Raw genomic sequence first — 27,048 nt, 5'->3', positions numbered from 1 at the left:
TAAATAACACTTATATATACTAATATTATCAGCAGCAGACAATTGGTCTACGTAAGCTCAGCAAATATCAAGCCTTGTCTGAAGACAAGCTCCAGGGTACGTTCTGAATTACAAGCAAATGCAACTTTCCTGTGCAGTTCCCCTCTCCGCTCCAGTCACACAGCTTGGCAAGGAAAGGCTGATCCGAACAGGGATGCTGTGGCTGCTGCAGCATTTACCGGGAGCCACACCTGCCACTGCAGGGACACGGCCAAGGACAGTGTTGCAGTGCCTTGCTGTGAGCTCTGCCGGTCACTGCCAGCGCTCTTCATGCTTCATTGTCTCTCCCAGACTCTGCACTCCCTAGAACGTCATTTATCCCCAAGAGGACCACGTCCTGGGGAGGTTTCCATAGCTTTATGCTTTGGCCCTCATTCTCCAGAAGTATGTTCCTGTGACGAAGGCCACACAGTGTCACATAGGAGGTCCCTCCGTTCCCCGAGCAGTGAGGAAGAAATGCCTAGGGGCAGAAGTATACAGAGCCCCTTTGCCTCGGGTACCCTCCCACTAGTCTAGCTTAGGCACGCAGTTTGAATCTCAAGTGTGCTCAGCAATCTTTGAGGACCTGCTTCTCTACCAATTTCCGTAACACCTTTCTGGATGTCGTTGTATTACTGACCTCCACAACACAGCAGTGGTGGTGCATGACCAAACCGTGCAATGTGTGGAGGAAGTACGCCCTTCTATTTAATCCTACTGCCCAGAAATTTCACCCGGTGTTTGCTAGTTGTACGGGCAGAAGAAGCACTTAATAATCTTCTCCATATCATTCATCGCTTTAAATACCTTTATCATGGTCCTTCTCCCTGTCATCTTTTCCGAACTCCCTTGCTGTCTCCCTGTACCAAAGTCACTCCACACACCTTTGATCACCCCCCATTTCATAACCTTCTCACAAGCCTCTGATGAGAACCGCAGTGTTCAGGAAGCAGAAGCACAGAGAAAATTCATACATCAACAATACCTTCCATTTTATTAGTGCAAATTCATACACTGACAATACCTTCCATCTTATTCTTAATTTCTGTCCTAACAATACTCTTTATTCCACTTTCCCCACCTTTTTTTAATACCCACGAGGATAAAGGAGACGTTAACAGAGATTGCTAAGAGCCCACTGTGTATGCGGTGTTGCAATTGTTTTTTTTCTCCTGCACGCATTACTTGACATTTATCAAAATTGAATTCCTCTGCTGTTCTATTTATTCAGTTACTCAGTGTCATGAAATTCAGTAACCCTTTCTAGTCAGCTTCATTTTTGATTACTCTGAAAAACGATGCTTAACTTCCACAAATTGTATTGCCCTGTTATTCATTGCTTTTTCCCCCTCAGATCCCTTATGAATAGGTGGAAAAAGGTCACAAACTGTTGTGTCACTAGTAAATAAACTCCTAACTCCATTCTTCCTATCTTTTCACTAATTACTAATCCAGGAGCAAACTTGTCCTCTTTATAGCTTAATAGTTTAATTTAGGAAAACTTCACAAGGAACCTCAAGAAAACTTTCTTAAATTCAAGTGCATTGTGATGATTGAATCAACCATAAGCATTTGCTTTTTGACTCCTTCAGAAATCTCCAAGAAGATCTAGAAAACTGACCCTTCTCTGAAAGAGGCGTGCTTACTCCTTCCAAATATATCACATTTATCTACAGATCTACTCCTAGTACACGTAGCTTCAGTCAGCTTGTCTGGCAAGGCTTCTCTCGAGTTCTTCAGCTCACTCGTGGAGAGGAGCAGTTACGCTGGTGTCCTGGCCAATGCATTGCTAAGCGGTGTCACATCTGAGTTCCTCTAAAATCTTGTGGTCTGGTCCTGAATATCTGCTGCCAGTCACCTCAGTGCTCTAGCTCCACTGATGTTTGCCGTTCCCCCGACATACACCTCCACCCCAGCTAAAGTCTCTGAGGAGAATCTTCTGTAGTGAACAGAAATACGGAATCTTTTCTGTTACAGACATATTTCAACTCGGCTGCTTCTTTTGACACTTTCTAATACACGTGAATGTTTTCCATGCCTTTGGAAAGTTTCTCTTCAAGATCATTTTGGTCTGCCACACAGTATTTCTACATTTAACTCGACAGATTGCTTTTTCTATTTTCTTTGTTTGGACACAACTTCTGTTTCTTAGGAAGATAGCTTAAAACTTAAAATAGCCTCTCCAACTCTTTTAAAGTACACATTTCTGAGATCCTTCCAGTGTTTTTGCTAAGTGACCTATCCCTGGGCTGGGCTTCTAATACTCTGTCTTGAAAGAAACTCTACATTACATAGGAATGCCATATCCCCCTAAACACTTTTCTTTTGACAAACCTCAATTTGCATATCTCCCCTGTCCAAAGTTAAGCATTACTACTGTGTATTTTGATTTTTTTGTTTCTACAAGGATGCTAAATTTGAATACCTTATGACTACTCTTACAGAGCAGTTCTTAAATAGAAAGATATAGGAGCATGTAAGGTTTTAAATCAATCACGAACAATTTTTCTTTCTTGCATCCTTCAGTTCCTCCAAGGCAGGTATGGTGTTTAAAGCTTAGTTGTGCTTGCGTTGTGTCTCACAATGACAGCTATGAAGTGTATAACAGGCAATGGATCCTTCCATTACCACTGTATTATGGTGAGGTCAAAGAAGCCAAGATAAACCTTTCTGAAGGACTAGCCAAGCTCCTGGGCAGAGGTTGAGCTGAAGATGCCAAGAGATTATTCCAACACTCGGTGTAAAATCATGGTCAAACGCTAGACCAAAGCTCAGGAAGGCTGGGCAAGAACACAGCCATTCCAGCAAGGAACAGAACAGACTAGGACTGGATCACGGGGCCTGAAATGAAATGCAAATTAATCGGAAAACCGCTTGCTATTGCCTCACCTCTCAGATATGCAAAGGCAACCACAAAAAACGTGCACAGGCAGCTCCCCCCAGGCTCACAAAGCTCCCTGTTGCCAGGGAGATCGCTCGCTGCCAGCTCCGCAGCAGAGCTCACACCAGAGAGGGGAAATAGTGCTGAGTGGTACGCGAGGAGGTAACATTTCTGAGCAGACTTCTACAGGTCGGTGAGAATCAATGGGTGTGAAACCCAGACATAGTTCCGGGCTCAAACTGGTGTTTCATATTGTATTTACGTCATTTAGACGAGCACTTCCCTTCTCACAGCGTCCAGGTTTGCATAGAATTAGTGTACCAGAAAGAACAAGCTTAACAGAACAGACTCAGAAACCTGTGACTAGCTTCATAACGACGTAAAATTTGCAACACCAGATACAGAACGTGAATCTACACCGCCATCTGCAGAAAGCAGCTTGGCAAATTGAGATTAATTGGCTCCCCACGCGGCAGCAATTAAGAGTGCCAAGACGCAAATACTGGCGTGTGAGATAGGAGCTGGGTACGGAACCTGATGGAAAGACAAAGTGGTGTGTGTGCCCGAACACTGTTATCGCAGCTGACAGATCCTGTGCCACGTATGCTGTATCTATGGGAAATATTTGGTTTTATACTTTATTTCTTCAGCGTCATTCTTTCTTTTTCCTCCTCCTAGTTGACCCAGGGACCCCATCCTGTTTTCCTCCATTTTCTTGGCACTTCTAACATCTCCGTGGTACCAATCGTAAAGCGCGGCCACAGGAGTTTGCTCAGGGCCCGGCCTCCTGCCTGAGGTGCTTGGCTGCTGGAGGGGCGCAGCACAACCACTACTTTAATCCCATTACACAAAGGGATGCTCCGGGGCTTGAAGCTGCGCGTGGCTTCCCCGTGACTCGCCTGTCCCCACGCTGAGGCCGCGGCCCCGAGGGCAGGACGGGCTCCGAGCTCGGGCCGCGTTCCCCCTCCCTCGGCCACGGCGGCACAAGAGGGCAACGCGGCGGCGGGGCCGGGGCCGGGGCCGGGCGCTTTGTTCCAGCTTTTATTACAAAACGGCGGTCGCGGCCCCTCCTCGGGCACCCCTCGCTCCCCCCCCGTCAGCCGCCGAGCGCACGCGCACCGCCCCCTTCCCGCCCGAGCAGGCGGCGGCGCTGTCGCGACAGCTCTGTCGTCTCGCGAGAGAGGCGGGCGGCGGAAGCGGCGGGGCCGCGGCCGGCCGGCCGGCGGGGAGGGGCGGAGGGGAGGGGTGGGCGGCGCGCCGCCAGCGCGGCTCCGCGGCCTGGCCCGGCCCCGTCCCCGTCAGCGTCCCGGCCCCGGCCCGGCCGGAGCGGCGCCTGGGAGCCCCGGCAGCGGGGGCAGAGCGGCCCCGGCCCCGGCCCCGGTTCCCCTCAGGCGGAGGCGGCGAGCGGTGACGCCCCCGCCCCGCGGCCTCCCCCATGGTGGGCTTCGGGGCCAACCGCAGGGGCGGCCGGCTGCCCTCCTTCGTCTTCGTGGCGCTGCTGGCCGTCATCGCCGTCCTCGCCTTCAACTGCTGGAGCGCCTCGTCCCGCCAGGCGCTGCTGCAGGAGGAGCTGGCCGAGCTGCAGAGCCAGGCCCAGCGCACCGAGGTGGCCCGCGGGCGGCTGGAGAGGCGGAACTCGGACCTGCTGGGCAAGGTGGACTCGCACAGGAAGCAGCTGGAGCAGAAGGAGGCCGACTACAGCCACCTCAGCAGCCAGCTGCAGGCCCGCGACGGGCAGGTGAAGCAGTGCGAGGACAGCAAGGTACGGCCGGGGGCGGGGGGCCCGGCCCGGGGCCAGGCGGGGCTGCTGCCGGCCCGGGTCTGTTCCAGAAGCAGAGCCGGAATTAGCGGGGGCTGCGGGTGCGTTGGCGCTGAGAGCTCCCCGAACTCCCTTTTCCAGACGTCTCTCGTTAATTTCTTTGTTAATTTCCTCCTCAGTTTCTTCAGTCTTTGGTGATCGGTCAGGGAGCTGTGCGCAACCTTAAAACCAGAGCCACAGCTCGCTCGTCTGCGAGGGCGCTGGACCGGGTGTGCTGTGGACCGGGTGTCTGTCCGGGTGCAGCACCTGCAGCTTGTCGCTGCATCTCAGAACATCTTGCCTGCCACGCGCTGGTTCTGATGCAGCCAGCGTGTACTTGGGGAAAAAAATCGTGCTGCTGTCATAACGTGTCACTTCTCTTAGCCACGCCACGCCAACAGGAAATTCAGCTTGCCCTTTTATGTGGACGTGGCCTGGGAATTCCTTTCCTTATGGAAAGGAGAATGAGTGAGTGCATCAACTTTCCTTGGCCTGCTCTCATAACAAATGTCGTGAGTTAAGAGGAGTTAAGCCTGCGGTAGACAGCAGACAAGTTCTCTTTTACTCAGCCATGTGCATGGCAGCGTGTGCTTCATTTGCATACGGTTCATAATTCTACTGTCTGATTGAATGCTTTATCACATTAGGATTTATGGAAATACCACCCTGTCAGGCTTATCACTGGCTGAGTTTGTTTTTCTGGCCATTTAGTATCGTACTTTTAATGAGCAGGATAAGAAAATACATTTCTTTGTCACAGAAAGTAAATGCTTACACGTCTTAATCTAATTATCAGGAAGTAAGTTGGGAGAACTACCAACTCTTTCAAGTTGTTTTAGTTTGTATCAAAGTTATGTTTTTTTTTCCTACTAGCCATTCACACTAAGCCATTGTGTGTTCAACAAACGTGATTTCTTTTTAATTTATTTTTTTCTGATTGGATTCCTGAGAGATTGGGATAAAAACCCTGATGAGGTATGTAATGGTAGATAGCAGTGCTCTCCATCGGAAATAAATACAAATTAAACGCATTGCGACGAAAATATTGTGACGCCATAAAATCTACTTTAATCTATGAAGAACTGTTTTACACAGGCATGAAAGTATTAGTCTGTGACAAGTAAAAGAAGCTGAACTGTTGCGCTGGAATTAAAGCGGTTAGGTTGGTAACAAAGATGATTACCCTTGTAAAAGACAGAGAGCTGGTTACAGTCTTCTGAACTGATGTGTTCTGAGTTTGTTTGTTTTTAATTGAGCATTAATATACAAATAGTGAGGGCAGGTAGGTTTAGTTGTTCGTTGGCCTCTTCAATAAAAGCAAGCATCCACAAATGGTAGTGGGTTGAAAACACCGGGGGTGTCCATCACAGCACCTAATTACATGCTGGAACTCCCTTCCTTGGGCTCTCGTGGATACTAAAATGGTAAGAATTCATAGCTAGCACTTTGCTGCAGGACACCAGGAGGCAAAATGCCAGTGAAGGTCAGGGTGCCTCATGAGAATCACTGGAAGCCCTCTGGTGCAGCATACAACTGGAGGTGCTGCTGAGCTATGTGTGCGCTGACCGCTTTGTTGTTCTCTGTGAACCTGGCTGCTCTGTGAATGCTTTCAGGCTGGTGTCTTGCAGGGCAGAGCAGGAGGGCAGCAAAAGAGATGAGACTAATGAACCTCACAGTTATTTTTTATTGTTAATATCATGTATATTGTGATATATGACCTGTATCTTCTTTCTTTGTTCCAGAAGCTGCTATTTTAGATCACACGAGCTAGTAGCCTTTGAATATCATAATTTCTTTGCTTGTGCTCAAAATGGTCAATGTGCCTTAATAGGTGAGAATAGCAGTATGGTTGTTTTTTTTTTTTTGGTAACCAGTCACTGACCATTTCTCTTTTCCTCCTCTTTGAACTACTATCATGTTCTCAGTGGCTTATATCCTAATTTAAAGCCAATCAACTAACCAAAAAGATGAAAAACCGTTAAGTGACTCTAGTTCAGAGAGTGAAACAGTCAAGAGATCTGTTACCGAAAAAAAGTGCAGAGTAGGTATAAAAAACCTGACCAAAAGACTTGACTGATAACTCTTTTTTTCTTGGAATAGAATTTGGCAAAGATGTTCTTTGAACAAGCTATTCCAGTGATCCCAGCCCATTTGTGGAATATGGGCGCTATAATAAAGCACCAACACTGGTAACTCCTGGGCTGTCAGGAGATTACAACAGATTTAGGTTTGTTTCATAGCAAACTCATTTGAAAGATGCCACTCTGGTGCCTGTCACAGCGTCAGTCCTGCTTTGTGCTCCTTCGTCTTTGTAAGAGGTTCTTTGGTGGTCACACAAATCAACCGTGCATTTTCCAGTGCTGAGGCAACCTGAATTTCTTCCGTCAGCTTCCTCCTAGGTCAGTGATATCTACAGCCAAGCCCAAACCCTCGCCTCTCTCCTCCCTCCCTCTGCACACATAACAAGCCAGCCACACTGCACCAGAATGTAGATCTGTCGTAAGAACAAGAAGAAAAGATGATAAAGTGGCCTCGTGTCTTGTTTTTAAAAAAATAAAATAAAACCACACCCCCACAAACCTGGCTCACACTCAAAGTTTGAACCGCGGTAAGGCAGCACCTGCTGCTCGCACGGTGTGGAAGCTGAGAGGCAAAGGAGGAAACTACTAAATGTCTCTTGAGGCTGCCATGAAGATGACCCCTTGAAATGCAGCTGAACGTTTTATTTCGACGCACTGGAAGCTGGAGAACAAATGATTGTAAATCTAGTTCGAGCTGTTCTTTACCCAGTGTATTTAGGCCTTCCAGAGCTACTGCCTTGCAAATCTCACAAAGGTATTGTAGAACACCTTGAGAGGTGCCGCTTGCAAAGAGAGATCTTCTGAAGGAAAAAACAATAAATGGGGTATCTATAGCTAGAATTTGGAAAAGAGCCTTTCTGGGAATGGGAACTACTTACATGAAAATGTAAGCTTTCCTCTTCGCCAAAGAAGAAATGGTAAAGAAAAGCAGCTGTGACAGAACGTGGCAGTGATCAGAAGCTCAGATTTTGAACAGCGATTGGTAACATCCGTGGTGGAAGCGGCAACTATAAATCACCCTCTTTCTACTAACGAGACCTGGCTTCTTGGGAACTCTCTTTTCCTGTCACCCTGTGCTCATCTTGGTGAGCTCGTGATGGTCGCTGGGCCCTGGCACAAAGCGGAGAGAACTCCTCTTGGGGAGGCAGGCGGCTGCAGTGGCTCACAGCGTTTGGGAGTCCTGAGCCTTTCATGCTTGTTTGCAGCGCACCGTGAGGATGCATTTTTCATAGCTTTACACATCCCTTTGCCGTCAGCTCAATAAAATGATTGAATGGCAGGAATTTGTGGTGGAGAGCTTCCAGATGGCAGCCATCCAGCGTGTAGGGGTTCGTATCTCTGTATTTGCTATTGCAGCTCTTAGGAGCACGTCTTGTTCGTCCCAAAGCTGTCGCTGGCTGTGCTGGGTGTGTAACACATCCTTGCCCTTTAGCCGATGCCTAGAAGTGCTGCTTCATGGGATGAAACTGTTGAGTGAAACGTCCTTGAAAGCAGCTGGCTCTGTTCCTTTTTGCCAAAGCCCCTTGGTAGCTCCTCAGTTCGCAAAGGTGTAGCTTTGCAGCAGTGATGTTGAGCACGTCTTTCTACCTTACCGCGTGTTCCTGATCATTAGCGTGACAAATACCGCACCTCCAAGGCTGTGGTAATTGCCTGATGGTAGCGCTGGCTGTTCTGAAAAAGGCACTGGGCAGTTACTAGTAGAGAGATCACGGAGCTGCGGAACGCAGACCCTTGTGCTGTCAGTCTTTCAAAGAGCTGTGGTGTGCTGCTCCAGCGTGTGCCGCAGCGATGCATCGGGAATGCCCAGGGGCCTGAAGCGAGGCAGAGCGGTACGGACACCTCCTGTGCTGCTTCGGCAGGCGGTTCGGAGGGCGTTTGCCCTAGAGAAAGGATTGACTCATAGGGAAATATGGGTGGATGTGTGCTTATTTCATCGGGAAGCGGTTACCACCTGTGTTCAGTCCTGCAATAAATGCGTAGATGTAAGCTCCGGTGTGTCTATAACTTTCTTTTCTTACGTTGTCTTTCTTTTTATGAAGAGACTGTTACAATTTGGACGGCACTGGAAGGGTTGCCTTTGCATGTAATTAGCTCCAGCAATTTCTTTTACATTTCCCAACTGCTTTGGAAAGGATCTGAGAAGCCACTGAGAAATATGGATGATACAAGGGGGTCTGGATTCCAGGAGGACACAGATCTGAAAGAACTGGACTTATGCCACGGTTGTGGAGTGGGTTTTCTGCATGTGTAGGTGGGACAGATCCCATGAATCATAAAAAGCTGCTTCTGTTTCTGTCCCTCTGATTAGGGACATTTGCTGTCGGCTAAGCTGTTTTGGCTGTAAATCCTGTCGCTTTTCTCTGAAACTCAAAATTGTCAAAATGAAGGATTGTGTGATAAAACCGATGCTATCTATCTACAGATCATCCCTGGTAACAGAGACAGTTCCCCCTTTACAGGTCAGGTGTCCCTGCCCCCCGTTCAGTTTCGGGGGAGCAGCCCCGTTATGCCACACGTTCCCCACCCACCCATCACTCCGCGCCTTCCTGCGGGGTGTCCTGCGGAAAATCCCCATTTCAGCAGGTCTCGCATGGCTGTAGCTCCTGAAGTTGTAACCGCCTGCCTGAACCGGACGGGAGAGAAGGAACGGGGCGATCAGAGCTGGAGTGCCTCTCGTATGTAGAGAACAGAAAAAAAAAAGGCAAGCGCAGTCACTGACACGGTGTTAAAGAAACAAAAGGTTTGAAAAAAGGGAAGCCGGAGGTGGGTGGAGGAAGCCCTGAGAAAGGAAGGGCATTCGTCTGTGTTTGTTCTGACAGGAAAGGCAGGTAACCGACTCGGCATCGAGCTTCAGAGCCCGCGCGGGAGCGGGAACAGCCTGTGTGCGCGTCCCCTCCAGGGCTGCGTGCTTACACCCTGCTTTGGAGTAGGAAAGGGAGCTTCTCAAGAGCAAAGACAACTGGATTTGAAATGGCACCACAGCTGTGTGTGAAAATACCAATGGCCAAGCTTTCTGTTGTTTTTGTTTGCTTGCTTGCTTTGCCTCTTTTTAGTTAACTGCATGCAGTCTTTGCTATTCCAAGAGGTAATCCTGGCCTTGTAACCCAGGAATGACAGCCCTGTTTCAGCACCCTGTTAGAGTCACCCTTTACCTCAATCAAGAAACTACAAGAGAAATGATGACAGAGTCAGTGTTGCCTGATGGTGGTCATAGATATTTTTTCACCCGTTCTCAGTGTGCTCTCTGTATCTGCGTTTTTCCTCTTAATCTCTGTTATTTTTGTCTTTGTGTAAGAGCAAGAGGAAACATCTTTACTTGATGACTTCGTGTACGTGCATTTCTTACTTACTGAACTGCTATTTTTTTCCTTACTAAGAATACCAAATTAAAAGCTGTTGTGGAAGTCCACTGGTGTCAGATTCTCTCTTAAAAGAATAATTTGTGTTACAAATTTTATCTAGCATCACATTAAATATTTACTTTAAGCATACATTAGGTGAAACATTGTTTTTGCTTATGATGCTGCTTGTCTATTTTTATATACTTTTTCTATACTTAGGCTTTGACGTTGGAAATTCGCTGGCCCCTTTGCAGTATCAGAATTCAGTGTGTTAATTTTAGCCCTGGCAAAATCTGCTTTTTTAAATAGAAATATGTTTGGAAATAAATTGATCCAAATCCTTTCTAGCAAAGCCTAAATATATCGTTTAAGTTGATGTTATCACTTACAGATAACTAAATATACGTTATTTATATTTGCAAGAACTTTTTATATGTCATTCCAATGATTCTTTACACATCTTCACAATGAAAAAAGAATGAGTTCAATTGTACCTCAATCTTTACGGTCTAAACCCTCTCTACCTTGCCAAAGATTGCCTGTATTTATATAACTGTTTCTTCCTTTCAGATTAAGCTGCAGAACAATATATCATATCAAATGGCAGACATACATCGTTTAAAGGGTAAGGAATTTAAGGCCAAACTGTTTTTGCAGACTACGAAGCTGCATGTTTTGTAATTGTTGAGGTACTGCAGAATGCAGCTTAAATGAAAGATTGAATGATGCTTGGGAGATTGCATAATCTGAAATTTCATAATGCTCATTGGTTTTCTAGTCTTGGATATAAGTGTGGGGTTGGCCCTCGTAGACTTTGCTCCACTGTCTGCAGAAAGATGGTGTGTCCTGGCACTGCTTGCTCCCAAGACACTACAGTCGCTTTCGTGACCAGCTACACAGTGCAGTATAGTTGGATCAGCAATGCTATGATACTGATGCTGGGTTAGAAGAGGGCCAGAAAGCATCTTTTTAGGCTGTTATTACGGACATTGTAATCACGTCTGTGTATCTGACTGTGTTGGTTTTGGAGAAACCTAGAACAGCTACTGCCAAACTTTGTACGTGCCTGCAGACAGCATACTTGACACTTCTGCCTCTAGCTTTAGAGTTGCAGCTTAAAATAGTAGGGAGTTTAAACAATTATTTGTATCCTTAAAAGCAGGGGGAAGAACCTTTAGAACAGCTCCTTGTGAAGGCAGGAAATGTACAATTTCCATGGATGGTGTGAATGTACCTCTTTTTTACATTTATTGCGGAAAAACAATAACATAATGGAAATTTTGTGTTATTCAGAATAACAGATTTTTTTCAGAAAATTGGGGAGATTTTCAACAGATAGGTGAAATAGTGTTGTGTAAGTTTTCTGAATGGAAAGGTAAAGAACAATTCATTTTTTTTTAGTTTAAGTCGTAGTATCAGAAGAGTTGTTCTGTAATCTGTAGTGACATCTGGCATAAGCAAGTTGGCATTTTTTTCAAATTAGTTTAAGGATCTTTATGTAGAAGGAAAAACAAAACTCGAGCAAGTTTTTAACTTACATAGCAATATTAAAAGTTGTATCTGCCACGGGGCATTTTTTTATTATAGCTGTACATTCATGTTGGTTTTTGTTTTTTGGTATAGAACAACTTGCGGAGTTACGCCAGGAATTCATTCGTCAGGAAGATCAGCTTCATGAGTACAAGAAGAACAATACTTACCTTACAAGGAGACTGGAATACGATAGGTATGTCTTCAGGAATGTTAGTAATGGTAGATTTGTGTGTATGTGATACAGGTCTATTAAAAAGCACAAGTTAATCGTATTTCTCTTAATCCTCAAACTTGAGCGTACCCATTCAGTGATGTGACTGACTCAGCTAATTGTTTGGTTTTGAAGTTCTATTGTTGATGTTGAGATCTTAGTTAACAAATACGTGGAAGAGTTTAATCGACGGTGTTCTGGAAGCCACTAGGGTTGTTAATTGCTGTCTTCCTAAAAGTGTAATTTATTGAACTGAAGTTGAAAGCATTGCGTATAATTGGAATTTCAAGTATGTTAAAGAAGCAAGGAGAAAAATTACTCCTGAAGCCCTAGGGAATGCAGAAGATTAACACAGAAAGTGTTTGAAACTTTCGCCAAAAAAAAGTACGTACCTGTTTCTGTGTGTGCTATGCAGAGTATTTGCAGGTTTGTGGGAGATGAGAATTTTGTGAATTGTGTGGATCTCTCTGTGGCTTGTTAGAGAAGTTGGAACATCTAGCTGTGTCATTCAGATCTTGTTATTTGAGTTGGTAGCAGTAAGTGATAGTAGTAGTTGTGCATCTTCTGTGTTGACAGCCATGGAAGATGTATTGCTTTCCAAGTGGAATAAATATGTCCTGATGACAGATTAACTGTGAAGCTTGAATTTTCGGTTGCTTTCCAGGTTTCGGAGGAAATGTCTTCAAGGCATGTTTGTTATCTTGCTGTTTTTCTGCTTTGTCCCTATTTTTTTCCAGTTCTGTTTTTTTTTTTTTTTTTTCCCTGTATTCAGTCCATTTCCATTCCACACGCCTTATTCCACAGCGAAGGTTTTTGGACAGACTATTCTAGTTATATCTCAGGTTTAGGTTTTTGTTCCACTTCATTTTTCCCCCTATTTTATTTGTGGGAGAGCAAATATAACAAATATAATATGAAACAAATGAAATATGACTGATAACGTGTTTCTAATTAAGTCTCCAGTGTGGGCAGCAGATCAAGGAAATGAGACTGCAACATGAAGAAAACATAAAGAAATTAATGGACCAAATTGTACGGGAACAAAAGGTAATGCACGATTACGTTTCTTTGAATTAGAAGAGCCCAAAGTCTGCTGGTTACTAACTCAGTAGTTCAGATATGTTGGAGGGCTTGCACCTTTCTCCTCTTTTGGTTAAACATTGTACTGAGCAGCCCTAGGTGGATATCAGTGTAAGGCCATCTGCGTGTTTTGCTGTCATTGAACTGAGCCTTGAAGATGAGGCTTAATTCTTTGGCCTGCTACAGCCTTCTTGCATGACACCATCACTCAGGATTTTAGTTTCTTCTCTGTAAAATGGATATTACTTTAGCTCTGCAGGGTAGGATCTGTGTTCTTGTACAGGTTATTGCAAAGGGGAGCTTGAGCTCTGAGGCGTCCAATGCTAATGTGGTGCAGATATCAATAGTGTTTAAATGGTGTCAAGTGTGTAATTATATGGTGCAAGCTGTCAGTAGAATATTAGTCTCTTTCCTACAAACAGATGAAATAATCTATTTTTCTGAAGACTTCTGTTCCTTGTTTAGTCTCTGTTTACAAGCATTTCAAATAATAAGGCAGACTTCAAGTAGATTTCAGTCAGATCTTCCCTTAAAGCTAGAGTTGTCTTTAAGTATGTGACCTTAGGTTTAAGGCCGATATGATGTCTTTACCAGTCTGTGATGTGTTTAAGAGCTGAGTTGGCCTTCACTCCTTTTTACCATAGTAATTTTCTCTGTGTGCCCATATAGTTTTGTTTATTTATAGATTACAAATGGTAGCTGCCTGCTAGAGGCAGAACGCTAGCAAATGTAGCACCTATGAAAATAACTTTCCAAGGTTCTATATCTGTTCTATTGCAATTAAAACTAATGTGTTGCGGAACGGTAAAGGTTTTCTTTCCATTCTTTTGGGATAACTCTGTTACTCACAAATTATGAATGGTTCAGCTGTTGTACATATGCCAGTGTAAATGTTATACAACCGTGCAATATTTTACATTTTATGTGTCCAGAATCTCACCTCCTACCCTCCAGACTGAAGTTCATATGTAGAGGACTTCTGTTGTTTGTTTAGATGATCATCTAATTTATAAATGTGATTTTGCTTGCCCAAAGTAATCTTAAATTTGAGAGTTTGTTTTTGAATTTTCGGGGATATGCTTCATGTTGTTTTCTTATTAATTTGTTCTAACAGGCCGCACAGAAAATTCAAGCCAGTAAAGATACTGAAGTAAATCCCAATAGTGATGACCAGGCAATATCTAAGACTGTTACAGAGACAGAAGATAAAAATGCAGAAAAGAATGAGCAGCCTTCAGATCATGTTGTAAACGGCAAAGGTATTTCCTTTTTTTGTCAGTTCTGATAGATAATGAGCCAAATGTGTTGCGTCCTTTGCTGTCGTACAGAATCATGTGTTTATCTGAAGTAGAGCAATGTGTTACTTGACTCAGGTAACTTGATTTTAGCTCCATGTCACTGTACTAAGTTAGAGTTTACAGGTATCCAAGGATTGTCATGTCCTTTTTCTGGGTCCTTTTGTGAAAGTCGTTTCTTGCACAGTTTTGTGTTCATTTTCATAGTTTGTTTGGCATCTCCCTTCCTCATGTGGCCAGTTGTGAACTGGGGATTGCCACTCCACTCACTGTGAAATTTGTCTTGGGGTAAGCTACTAGGGAAGGGGCTTGCTGCAGAACAGGAATATGCACAGAAAAGGTGGTTCAAGGTGAGGAGCATTGAACTATGAGAAATCTCCAGCTGGGTAACTGACCAGGAGCAGTGGGAAACCTTTGGTTATGAGCTGTGCAGGAGACCCAGCAAGTAATTACTATAATGGTTTCCTGCTGCTAGTCCATTCCAAGAAGTATATGGGTTCTCCTTGCTTCTACTTCTTGTACTGCTGAATCCACACCTTTTTGTATCAGTTCAGTGCTTGTTCCAGCAAGCTTCTTGAAGCAAACTAGAGCAGTGCATCTGTTTCCCATCCTTTTCTGAAGATTGCACTGACTTTGGGATCAGCGCTCCAAAGCAGTCTTGAGGGAGTTTGCAAAACAGCGTAAGAAGTCTTGTAGTTGCATTAGCAATGCGGGATGTTTTCTGCGCATGAAAGATTTTTCTTCTGGTCTAGGAGCCTTCCACAAGAGGGAAATTCAGCCTTAAAACTTAAAGGTTAATAAGGCAGAACATCCTATTCTTGTCTTACAGAAAAAATCAAAACAGGAGGAGATGCAGGCATGCCTGAAATAGAAGATAATGACCCTGCTAAGGCTGAAGATACTCCCACAGGTTAGGAGAAATATTCTAATGCTTTCACATTTGGGTTTTTGATGTTATATATTCTGCATAAATACTGTATGTTTCATAGTGAATGCAAAGTTTTAAAATTTGCCTATGATAGTAAAGTTCAAGTGTGGTGTAAAATCTGTTTTTTTTTTTTGTTTTGTTTTGTTTTTATTTTTTACTGTTTGTTACAGATTTGAATTCTCAAAACTGAGCGCCTCAGCGCTTCTAATAATTTTTCCAGGAAACCTTGTATTTCATATTTTCATCTGTGATTTGAAAACAAAAAAAACAATATATTTACAAGATTGTCAGAGGAAGAGCTGATATTATATTCATGTTTCATGTTAAGGCTTTTGTCAATGTGTTTTGTTTTAGCTTTAAAGAAGCCACTTATTTCAGCTCCTAGAAGTGATGGTCATCAACCTGTTATAAATCTTCCAACTGAACAGCCCCATGCTCCAAATCTGGCACCAGGTAAAATTCTTATTAGCAGATGTGTCAGCATTTTGTGGCAAAATTTTCAATTAATATCTGCTACGATATCATGAACGCTAGGTGCACATGGGCAGCCTTTTATTCTTGTTTGATATTGTTACAAAAAGAAAAAACAGCTATTGATACCCGTTGTATACAAGGTTACTACAGACTAGTCTTAGTCTTGGCCTCCTGAGGTGGCTGGTTACCTGATTTCTTTCTCTACACACACACCACAATTTCGGAGCATTTTGACCACCTTCAGCCAAATTTGACAGCTAGAAATTTCAAAGGTAAGTGCTTCAAGATTCCTCCACTGCACAGAAGAGAGTAATAGAAATTAGTACGCCTGCTTAGGGTACTAGTTAGAGTTGCAGCATATCGTCAGGAGTTGATTGAAGGTCTGCTTGGAGATTAAGCAGTGGTACTACCACTTGCTCAGTGGCCTCCTGTTTCTGTTAACAGCTAACTTTAGGGTGATGTGTGGGAGGTCTAGGATGTGAGAGAACTAGAAGTACTGCAGAGAAAGGGTTTGGAAGAATTGCAGTTAGAAAAGACACAAATCCATAGAAAATATGTTTTAAATTACTCCTTGTGGATCAAGTGACTTTGTTTTAATGTCAAAGAGAACATTAAGTTATGTCTGCTCTGTGCTTCAGGTGGCATGTTCAAATGCTGTCCTGCTAAAAAACAGAACTATAACATATGTGTTGTGTGTTAGTGACATGACCAAACAACTGGAAGTTTTTTTATAAGTTATGCCCATTACTGGTTCTTTTGAAAAGAAGCCAGCAGAAGTATTTCTTAATTTCTTGCTTTCTGTAGTGGATAGATAAACAGATTAGAATACCGACATCAGTGAGCTCAAGGTTTTATATGCGTTTAATGTTTAATATTCTAAATGCCAAGGCTTTTAAATATTTCTTTTTGTTGTTTTGAGGAAGCTCTCATTTTGAGTTTTATTAATGAGAAAATGTGAATATGGCAAGTGAAATGCTGGTTTTGTTGAATTTAGGAAGAGTTTCTCAAGAGAAAGTTACCACAAATGTCAAGGAGACCAGGGTTTTCTGTATTCCTTGGCTGTGTAGTCCTGTAATTCTGCTTTTTATTTTAACGTAACTTTTGTGACCTACTGCCACAACCTTCTGCTCAGATCGTAGCTCTTGAAACACTTTATGTTGCTTGCTAGATTTTTGGATATGAAAGCAGAATCAGCAGGAGGAAAAAACAATATATAAGTGCATTATTCGAGGCTTCATCAAACACTTAAATGCTTACTGAAAATCAGATCTGAAGCTAACAACTGAATATTGATTATTTATTAAATTGTGATGAATTATCTTTTGCAGTAGCGTTATAACCATCTTTTGGAACCACGTAAACTCTAAACACATTTCCTTATTCTGTAGGTTTGCATGGTGGCAATGACGGAAATGTTGATACTGTGAAAGAGATACCTCCAAATTCTCCTCAGCATTTAAGTTTTGGAGAAAATATGGGAGGTCAGAAAGAACACAAAATTGAAGCTGACCATATAAAACTTCCAAAGAGCAAAGTTGGCGACTTGCAAAAGATGAAGCAAAGTAAGTTGGTCCATGTCATATACTTTGTTTTATTTTCTATCTGTTCTATTACAGCCTGTTTGGAAAATAGGAACCATAAGAGCAGGTGGCCTTCTGGAGAGTAAGCCTGAAAAGAAATGTAACATTAGGATGTTTTTAAAACAAACAAGGGAAGGCATGCCATAATGTGTCATCTTTCATATGTATCCAATCAGTACAAAACCCATGTTTGCTTATTGGAATTTAAAACGTTTTAGGAAACTACTCCACTTCAAATAGATTGTTAATTTAAGAATTTTGGTACATGCATGATAGAGTGACTTACATTCACATGGTTACTTGACTTACCTACGATGTTTTGGACAGTATTGTAAGAATTCAGTCCTTACACAGGGGGACTTTGACTTTGTAGTATATGTGTATTGGCCAGAAGTTTGTTCTGCATGAGGAAACCTTCCAACACCCTTCTCTTCCATCATGTCTGCCCAAGGAAGAATTCTTCAGGCAGGAGCAAATCATGTATTTGCTTATTGTGTATTCTGGTAGCAATACTGCTGGGGCTTAATAGGACGGACAGCAGGTAAGAATTTGCACGGGTCTGTGGTTGTCTTTGTGCTGTTGTTTCTGAGATGCATCTCTGCCTTGCAGCTAACACCATAACTCTGGGATACTGTTATTCCCTAGAGCATTTAATGTAGCATCTTTCTGTTGTTGTTCCTGTAATAGGAAAATTATTTTCAAACTGTTTTCTTATGAGCTCAGTAGAAGTACTATACTCCTATAATTTATATGGAGGTGGAGGGGAACATCTAAAAGGCCAGGGTGGAATAGGTGGGGGCTGGATATCAATCTGCTGTTCCTGGAAAAAGTTCATTAGGGCAGACTTGAGTTGTTTTAATATCACTCACGGATCTTTCTGGTAAAGTGGGGGTATTCGAATAATTCAATAAATTAATGTGATTCAGTAAATAATGTACAAAGTTAAAGTGCAATTTGCTCAGTTTTTCTTCCACTATGTGTGTCCTGAGATTTGCAAGACTGTTTAGTTTATTGAATGAGCTTCTTGAGAAGATCCTGCACTTGTGTGAGTGACCACAGCTGAAAGGATGGACCTTTGTACTTCGGTTGTTGACATTTTTAAATGGATTTCTGTCATCCTTAGTAATGGATTAAATGACACGGGGGGGGGGGGGGGGGGGGGGCTAGCTTTGAGGCAGGAACAGTGAATGAAATGTCTCTGTTGAAGGCTGTGAATACCCGAGAGTCAGTAGTTATCACTGATCAGTATTTTCCCTTTCTCTTTGCGATAACTCTTACTTGCAATAACTTGCATCGTAATGATACAGTGAAGGAGAGGATTTCGCTCTGTCACAGAGAGAAATTAACTAGTCCAGGTTTCTAGAAGATTTATTTCCTGATTGATCAACAGTGGCCATTTGGAGAGGTCCACTGGTGCTAAACTCATCCCTCTGGTACAGAGGAGACCAGCTCCAGCACACACGTCATTGTGGACAGTTGCATGGCTGGGGTTTGGCAAAAATGCCAAACCCTTAAAGCAGGAGGCAGGTGCTGTAGTGAAGGAGCAGCCGCGTCCTGAAGCTGTGCAGGAACCCGAGCTTGCCAGGGCTGTCCTGCGCGCCGAGGTGCTCGCGCGGGCTCCAGCACAGCAGGCCTGTGTTGGTTTGCTGCATTTCCTGGGATCCTTCCAATATTTCAGCCTTTCCTTCTATCAGCTTAAACTTAATCAGTACTTTCTTGTCATAGTATTCCTGTATATCTACAGGCTTGGTTTTTTTATAAGCACGTTCAGCTCTTTTCCCATAGCTCATTTTATATTTAACGGGTGAATTGTACAATTCTGCCTGTTCGTATAAGGCAGTGTCCAAAATTACAAGCAATATTAGCAAGTGTTGGTTAGTTCCAGAGATGAAGAGAGAATGAATAATGTACCACTTCTCACTTATGAACAGATCAAGCCTCTTCTTGCTTATTCTGTGAAAATGACCAAAACTTCTGTTTCTCTACATTTGAGGTGCATTAGATGTGATTCTTCTGCCTTTCTTCCTCATCCGGATAAGCACTTGTCCTGGCTTCATCTGGGATAGCGTTGGTTTTCTTCTTAGTTGCTGGTACGGTGCCGTGTGCTGGATTTAGGATGAGAGTAGTGCTGATAACACACCTATGGGTTAGTTGCTGCAGAGCAGTGCGCACACAGAGTCGAGGACTTTTCAGCTTCTCGTGCTGCCCTGCCAGCGAGGAGGGAGGCTGGAGGTGCACGAGGAGCTGGGAGGGGACAGAGCCAGGACAGCTGACCCCAGCTGGCCGAAGGGATGTCCTGTACCATAAAAAGCTGTAAAGCTGGGGTAAAAAACAGTAAAGCTGGGGGGGGGTTGGCTGGGGGTGGCGCTGCTGCTGCTTGGGCTGGGCATCGATCGGTGAGTGGTGAGCAACCGCACTGTGCATCACTTGCTTTGTGTATTTTAGAATTATTATCCATTCCTTTTCTGTCTTACTGAACTGTCTTTATCTCAACCCGTGAGTTTTACCTTCTCTTCTGATTCTCTCCCCATACCACATGGGGAAGAGGGCAGTGAGCGAACAGCCGTGCGGTGCTGAGCTGTCTGCCGGGTTAAACCACAGCAGCAGTATGTCATCTTTTCTGCCCTGAGTTTTATACACTGCCACAACCAACAGTTATCACTGTTTTAAGACATAAGTTCATTTTCACATCTGTTCATTGTAACCTCAACCTGTGTTTCAATCCTAATGCTGAAATCGTGTTCTTCAACTTCTGTGTTTGTTTCCAACACGAGTCCCTTAACATCTGCCTTGGCAGACTCTTTTCTCAGTTTGTTTCCAGTCTGTCCAGATTGTATCTCACTGTAATCCTATTTTTTTTCATTTACACGTAATCCTCCAGACTTGAATCCTCTGTGGTCTTGGTTTAGTGTCACTTTCTTTAAGCAATGGACAAGCAGACTGAATTGCTGTGGACTTGAGCATCTTGAGCATATCTCCTTAATATCCCATTAAACACAGATCTGAACTTGATGTTATACCATTAGTCTTTCATTGTGTACTTGGTTGGCTATCTGGGCATTTCATAGTTCCAGCTAATTAGAGTTCCAGCATTTTTCTAGTTTATTGCACCACTGTCTGGACCAGTTCTCAATTCTTTGGTGTGAGACAGAAATACGGGATTCAGGGCACTTCAAAAACTTCTAAAGTTCAACAGGAAACTTGTTCGTTAGGTGGTTAAAAAAAAAAATCAGAGATGCAAGGCAGATCTTTGTTAGATTTTTACCCTTGATAGTATGATACACACTCAGTAAAATTATTTTCCGTATACAAAGTCAGAAATATATTGCTCAACATATTGCTCTGTTTTTGTATGGAAAAATTCCAGTCCTCCTCAGGAAAAAGTCTAAGTACAAAACTTTCACTGTGTGCTCTTCAGCATTTAAAAGACTGAAGCTTATAACAATGAAGATTTCACAAGACCCAATTCCAAGTGGTCGAGTACATCCTTTTTCCACAGAGGTGTTCCATAAACAGCGTTGTTCTCCCTCCTGCCCGCACACTCTCCCTTCTACCCCTTTTCCTCCAATCAGAACTACTACAGACAGCCGATAATCCTAACCTGCAGTCTGCTTTCATTTGGAAACTTTCTATTTCTTTCCTCTCTGCTTCTGACTTAATCCTTTGCCTACTTCACAGGCCGATTCTTTGATGAGAATGAATCCCCTGTTGATCCGCAGCAGGGTTCTAAACTGGCAGATTATAATGGGGATGATGGGAACGTGGGTGAGTATGAGGCAGACAAACAGGCTGAGCTGGCTTACAATGAGGAAGAGGATGGTGATGGTGGAGAAGAAGACGTCCAAGGTGAGCTTGGGCCTTGTCTCCATCCCATTGTAATAAAATCCACGCTGAGTTTTCTTGTTGAATTTGTGTAAAGCCTCACTACTCGCTGATCAACAATTTCTAATATGGAATAAATAAACTTTAGGCAATTTTTAAAATTTGGTCTTGCTTTCCATTTGAAAGCAACATTACAGCAGTTCTCAGAGTACTTCAATAGCTTACTTGAATTGTGTACAGTTCCTGCTAGGAAAATCATTTCTGAAATTTGAAATATCTTGATTTTCTAAGCACCAGAATCTGGTGCATAGCTAATTGGAACATAGTCTTTGACATTACTAAAGCAATTTTCAAGTAGAAAAGCGTGGCTTTTTGACTATTGCTTATTTTGTCACACCTGCCTTGAGGTGGCACACGATGGAGCCTCAGTTATCAATTCGAAGTGTAATTTTTTGTGCATTGTACACAGATTCAACAGACTTCTGGTTTTCCTTGTTAACCAAACCTCAGAACTCATCTGGTGCTAGCCTAACACCTGTATATGCATGTTCACCACCTCGTTCTGCATGCACTTCAGCGTATCATCTCCATTGCTTGTCTGCCGGGTATCTGCCACGTTGTCTATCGTTCTCCATGTAGCTGTTCGGTAATACCTCGTGAAAGGCTTGCATGTCTGCAGGGTGGAAATGTTTAAGCAAACATTTATAGTATTTCTGATTAAGGAAATAATGCAAAATAGAGGGGGGGGGGGAAGTAACTCTTAAAGTTCTACGTGTCCCCTGATTTTGATCCTTGTAATGCAAGCTTTTTAACTGGTAGTTTCTCAGACGTTTTTTTCATTACCGTCTTAGGCATAATTAATGGAAAAAGCTGATAAAAAGAAACTAACTTCTGTGGGCATGCATCTAGCTATGCGGTGTAAGCATTTGTTGGCTAGGCTGGTTGTTTGAAACTCATGAACAAGCAAAAGAAAAGTATGGATCAGAACCCTGGGCAATTAATTAACTTACTGATGAAAATGAAAACTGTGCTCCAGATGACGTGGTCTGTTTTGTTACACTTCTTGCTCAAAGCTGTAGCAGGGGATTTTAGTCGCTCTTGATTACTCATGTCTGTTCCTCTGGATGGGTTATTATGAGGTTTTAAATTGCTTGTTAAAGCTAGCTTCCAAATGAACGTACAGAAGTACATGTGGCCTCTTGTTGACGATGTGCCATGGAAGTAGGAGACTTGCTGCTAACGATTACAATTTTGTACTGGAAAGGAAAGCGGGGTATGTTGTGCATGTCTGTGTCTACGCTGTGCTCTGCGAATCCGAGCAGTCCTGTGGACACTTGTTTTTTTGTTACTGTTTGTTAGTTCAGTTCCCTCTAGCACACAGCAGGAGATGCCCGGCTGCTCGCCACCTTAGTCCCAACCCGGACTTCAAAACACAACTCTCGAAGTTTTAACCCAGGCCACGCAACCCGACTGCGTCTCAGCGCTGTCCCGTGCCGCCTGCCCCCTCCAGCCTCCGGGCAGCCGCTGCCCTCGTGGCGCTGCTGTTCCTCTCCTGCTGCCTCCCAGCCCAGCGCCGCTTTGCTTATCAGCACGCACACGCTGCCGCCGCGGCATTCGCAGGGGAACCGGGGGCTGTAGGTAGCGAGAGCGAATATCGTGCATGTGGTAAACTGTTACCAGGACCCTGAAGGGCACCCTGCGTGCCTCTTACAAATGGGTGGGTCTGATAGAGTATTAAAGGGTAGAAAATCGTTCAAAACCACAGAGGTTGTGGTTATGTAGCTTGCTATGCAAGGGAAGTTTAAAAAAAGAGCTCCAATTGAAAGTGGTCTCAAAACTTTCACGTTTTGATGTGACACCTCTCAGCTCACTGCTCTGGTGGCTTCAAATTTGGACTTGTTCTGACCAACCCCTCTTTATATCCATGTAGATGTAATAGATTTTGTATCTTGTAGTAAAGATTGAAGAGTGGCCTCAGGAAGCCTTTTCCTGAAGAATAGTCTGAGCAGCATACGTTACAACCTCAGACTTAATTTTCCAAAACTTTCTTATCTTGTTTCCTAACGACTTGTTCCTGTGCAAGTCGAGCAGCACGGAAAGTGGTACTGCCAGGAGCAGAGTTTTAGAAAAAGTCTGCATTAGTCTGTACACTTAATTTGTTTGTAGAGGAGGAGAAGGTAGAATTGTGGGGTTTTGGAGGAAGGGTTGTTATAATTGGTCAGGGAGGGAAAAAAATGAATTTCTGCTGTAAAAACTATTAGGAAAACATCACATGGTTTTGCATTAGGGTAGAACAAAGCATCTGGCATGTGCAAACAAGGCAGTTTGGTTAAACATGTTTTTCTGTTGCCACTAGAAATGTGTGGGCCTTATATTGAAATTATCAGAGAAAAATACACAAATCTGGGAGGTGTGCTCATGTCAGTATCCAGTCTGGCATCACTTATTTCAGTTCACCCGTTTGAAATGCAAAGTGATACCTAAGTTGTTGGCTTCTACTATAGTAAAAGTGTTTTTTTTTTTTGTGGTGGCTGGATGGTGAAAGATTATACAAATCAAGTGATAGCCATGTGCTTTATTAGTAGTTTCTTACCAAACAAAAGCATGTCGTGTAGATTAACAAGACTTCTGCTGGTGGGAGTAGGTTACTATTGGGCACCTACCTCACTTGCAACTGTTGTGAAAGTGTTTTAGAGCTTCAGACAGCTTGTCCTCAAGTAAAAGACTTGCTGAACTTGTTGAGAGATGCAACTGATGCCAATGACTTGAGCTTTGCTTTCCATTCCTGTGAACTAGCATATTTCCTGAATATAAAGAGACATCGTGAGCTTTGAAATGCAGCAAAAGATTAATTAAAACCAACTGAACTTTCAGGACTTTCTGATTTATTGAGTGAAGAAGGCTGAGGACCAACAGAGATACCTCCATTATGGCAGCTAGAATAATATATTTAAAAACATTTTTGTTTTTAAATTGAATTGTATTGAAGTGTATTTCCTTGACTGATTTTGTTTGTGTGCGTGTGTCTGTGCATGTGCTACAGTAAATGGTTATACTGAGGATGCACAAGTTTGGGGTTTTGTTTTTAATTTTATGATTTTCCCGGAGGCTTAAAACCCCAGGAAGAGAAGTCAAGAAGTAGCACAGAATAGAGTGGTAGAGAGAGACAGTCATTCAGGATCTGAAAGATGAGATGGAACATCTCCATTCTTCCAGTCAAGGACAAAGTAAAAACGCTGCTGTAATGGTGAACCAAACGCAGCTGGAAAAGATGTGGAACTCCCAAATTGGCCACTTTGCATCAATTGCAGGACTGCTTACCATGCATTGCCCCTGCTGTGCTCTCATCTCTGCTGCTGTGTGTTTCCTGGCTGAACTACACATTCAAGAGTATATGTCTTGGCTGGTGGGCTGTGTATTCATCCTGTGGTAGCCTGACAAGATGGATTTCTTTCAGCTGGGAAGAGTGGTGGTGAGGAATGTATTGCTGATTCCTCAGCAAGGCTGAGAGATCACAGATTTCCATTGATAAGAGGTTTGAAAAGGTAGAGGGCTGCTTTTTACGTTTTAAAGTCTGTCTTCAAATTTTACACTGAAGTCTGAGATGCAAGATAGCAGTATGTAAAAATGTTGATGGCAAAGTCAATTTGAGCATTGGTTAAAAAAAAAAAAGCTTTCCCTGAGAAAGGTGCCGTGTGATAGAAATTGGAGGATACCATTTTTCAAACCTGGCAAGCAGGTGGGAAAAGCCTTACCTTACTCCTTTGCAATCTGTTCAGAGACCTGGGGGAGAGACATAATGACTTCTCTATGCAAGTTGCATGAGGTACCCAATGTTTTGTAAAATCTTACAATGTTTTAACTCTAGAATGGGTTAAAAGTTGGTGATATAACTTTTCAAAGTAGTTGACTTTGTGGTTGGGTTTTAGTGGGAGAGTTTGAAACATTTAAAGGAACATTCTCAAATTACAGTAGTAAGTTTAACAAGTTCTACAATCTCTTAAGTCAATAAATCTGTGAAACACAGTTGTAATAAAGCCAAGGATATTAAATAGTGTGAAGTCACAGTTTTTCAGAGGGGACAACTCCCAAAGTGCTGACAGCTGGACTTGTAATTGCAGGCCCATATGCCTCCTCCATATTTCCTCTGATGACTTCATTCCCATAACCAGACAGAGCCAATTCAATGTGGATGTAGAAAGCACGTTTAAATATCTGTTTCAGTAGTATCACATCAGATTTGGTCTGAATATTTCAATTGCAGATGATGAAGAAAGAGATCTACAGAATGACCTCGTCGATTACGGCAAGCCACGTTTCGGTGATGGTGTTCTTTAAAGCTTGAATGAAACAGGAAATGTAGATGAGAAGAGATCTCAACTGAAGAACTTGAAGTGCTGCAAACTGAACCATTTTTACTTCAGTGTTTCATACTTTAAAAGAAACTGATAATAAACCCGATAAGTATACTCGAAGTTAGTGAAGTAACAGAAGGAAGCAGTTGTGTACATATGTACATAGTTGTACTATTGCAAATTGTATTAAAACTACATTTTTGTTGTTACATTGAGCCAATTACTTAGACTGTACCTTATCTGTAAGAATCTTTTCATCTGAAACCAATATTATAAATATGAGCTGAGCTGTTTCTGCAAATTAGAAAACTTTGTAAACTGGAGAACTTGTACAGTTTGTATCTCATGTAACAAATACACTGTGGAAACAATGTACAGCCAAAGGACTCCTTTTCTACAGTAATACCTGTATGAGCAAAAATACTCCGCTTTTTTCATGAGTGCTGTGTTTTTGTATTTTGCAGGTGAGCTATCAGTTGAGAATGAAAACTGAATGTTTAAAAAAGTTGCTCCTTCCTTAATGTAACTGAGGAAAGATACAACAGCGAAGTAGTCCTCAGAAGCAAGTACCGTTTTAAGTCTAATATCCAGTGACCAAAAGTCATAGCTACAGCTGGAAATCAGTGATAGTAGAATTTCAGTAATTTGATACATCCTGAAAAAAGTTAATATCTTATTTTAGAAGGTAATATAGATAATTCAACGCAGCTCGTAGGAAATTTTTGTGTACGTGTTAAAAAAGAGCAAGTGTTATAGTGAGAAACAAAGACAAGTTTACATCAGCTTTGTAGGAACCTTATTGGAAGGAACAACCCCTCCCCTCAGTAAATATGTTGTATCCACTGTTTTACTGTTTCAAGAGCCTCCATCCTGCGTCACACTCACTTGAGTTAATTTACAATTTAATACTTTGATACAGATCTCTCTTGACATCTGCCACGTTCCTTGTTTTGCGTTTCTATCTCAGATGAGTTTGTAAGTTAGATACTTTTTGTATTATGTGTTTAAGCACTTTCTGAATTTTATGGAAATGATTCAATTGATGTACAGTAGAGGAAATTAAGGTTATTAACCCAACCTGCTTCTCCAAAAGGGCTACTGTGAAAAGAAATTATAGGACCTTTGACTTGGGTGATTGTACTTTATCTCTGCACTCAGGTTCCAATTTCAAATAACAGTTAAGGTTTGCTTGATGTCATTTCAGTGGACCTATTAAATTTCAAAAGTTGTACTTTTTTTTTTTTAGCTGTAGGGATATTCTTCTAATGAATCTTCAGTATACAAGAAATAAAAATTTCAAATTCTGGTGATGCATCTCAAGGGTTTTGTTGTGTTGTTTAAGGCTTGAGCTCTTCATTACATCGTACTCGTGGGAGGCAGATGGGGGGAATAGCCCTTTGCATGGTGTGATATCCTTTCAGTTAAAAATAAAATGCTGAACCTCCTCCGAATTAGACACCGTACTAATACCACACAGTAAGTATAAACCTGTACCAGGATTCTAAGAATAGCAGTCTTCAGTAAGTACTGTATTTAAGCACTGCAACTTTTTGTTTGTCTTAATGTAATTTCGCCCTGAATTAGGTGTTAACTTGATTCTTCTAATGAAAGCAACATATATGGGTTCTAATAAATTAAGTTGTTCAAAGTT

General features: G+C 42.7%; 1 protein-coding gene across 2 annotated transcripts; it reads left to right on the top strand.

Annotated features, from left to right (window-relative positions):
• Positions 1 to 4,172: 4,172 nt before the first annotated feature.
• GOLM2 (golgi membrane protein 2) lies at positions 4,173 to 27,048 on the top strand. Of its 2 annotated transcripts, XM_040570049.1 has the most exons (10): positions 4,173 to 4,661; positions 10,690 to 10,744; positions 11,743 to 11,845; positions 12,820 to 12,910; positions 14,058 to 14,202; positions 15,068 to 15,148; positions 15,521 to 15,619; positions 17,029 to 17,202; positions 20,899 to 21,066; positions 25,307 to 27,048. In XM_040570049.1, exons 1-10 carry the CDS (start codon positions 4,335 to 4,337, stop codon positions 25,378 to 25,380), a joined length of 1,317 nt encoding a protein of 438 aa, XP_040425983.1. In that variant the 5' UTR covers positions 4,173 to 4,334; the 3' UTR covers positions 25,381 to 27,048. The 2 variants fall into 2 exon arrangements, with proteins under 2 accessions (XP_040425983.1, XP_040425984.1); XM_040570050.1 differs by lacking the exon at positions 20,899 to 21,066 and having other exon boundaries at positions 4,175 to 4,661.

This window comes from Cygnus olor, chromosome 11 (genome assembly GCF_009769625.2).
Source record: "Cygnus olor isolate bCygOlo1 chromosome 11, bCygOlo1.pri.v2, whole genome shotgun sequence".
NCBI classification, from domain to species: Eukaryota; Metazoa; Chordata; class Aves; order Anseriformes; family Anatidae; genus Cygnus; species Cygnus olor.
This window is presented reverse-complemented; position numbering and strand designations above follow the sequence as displayed.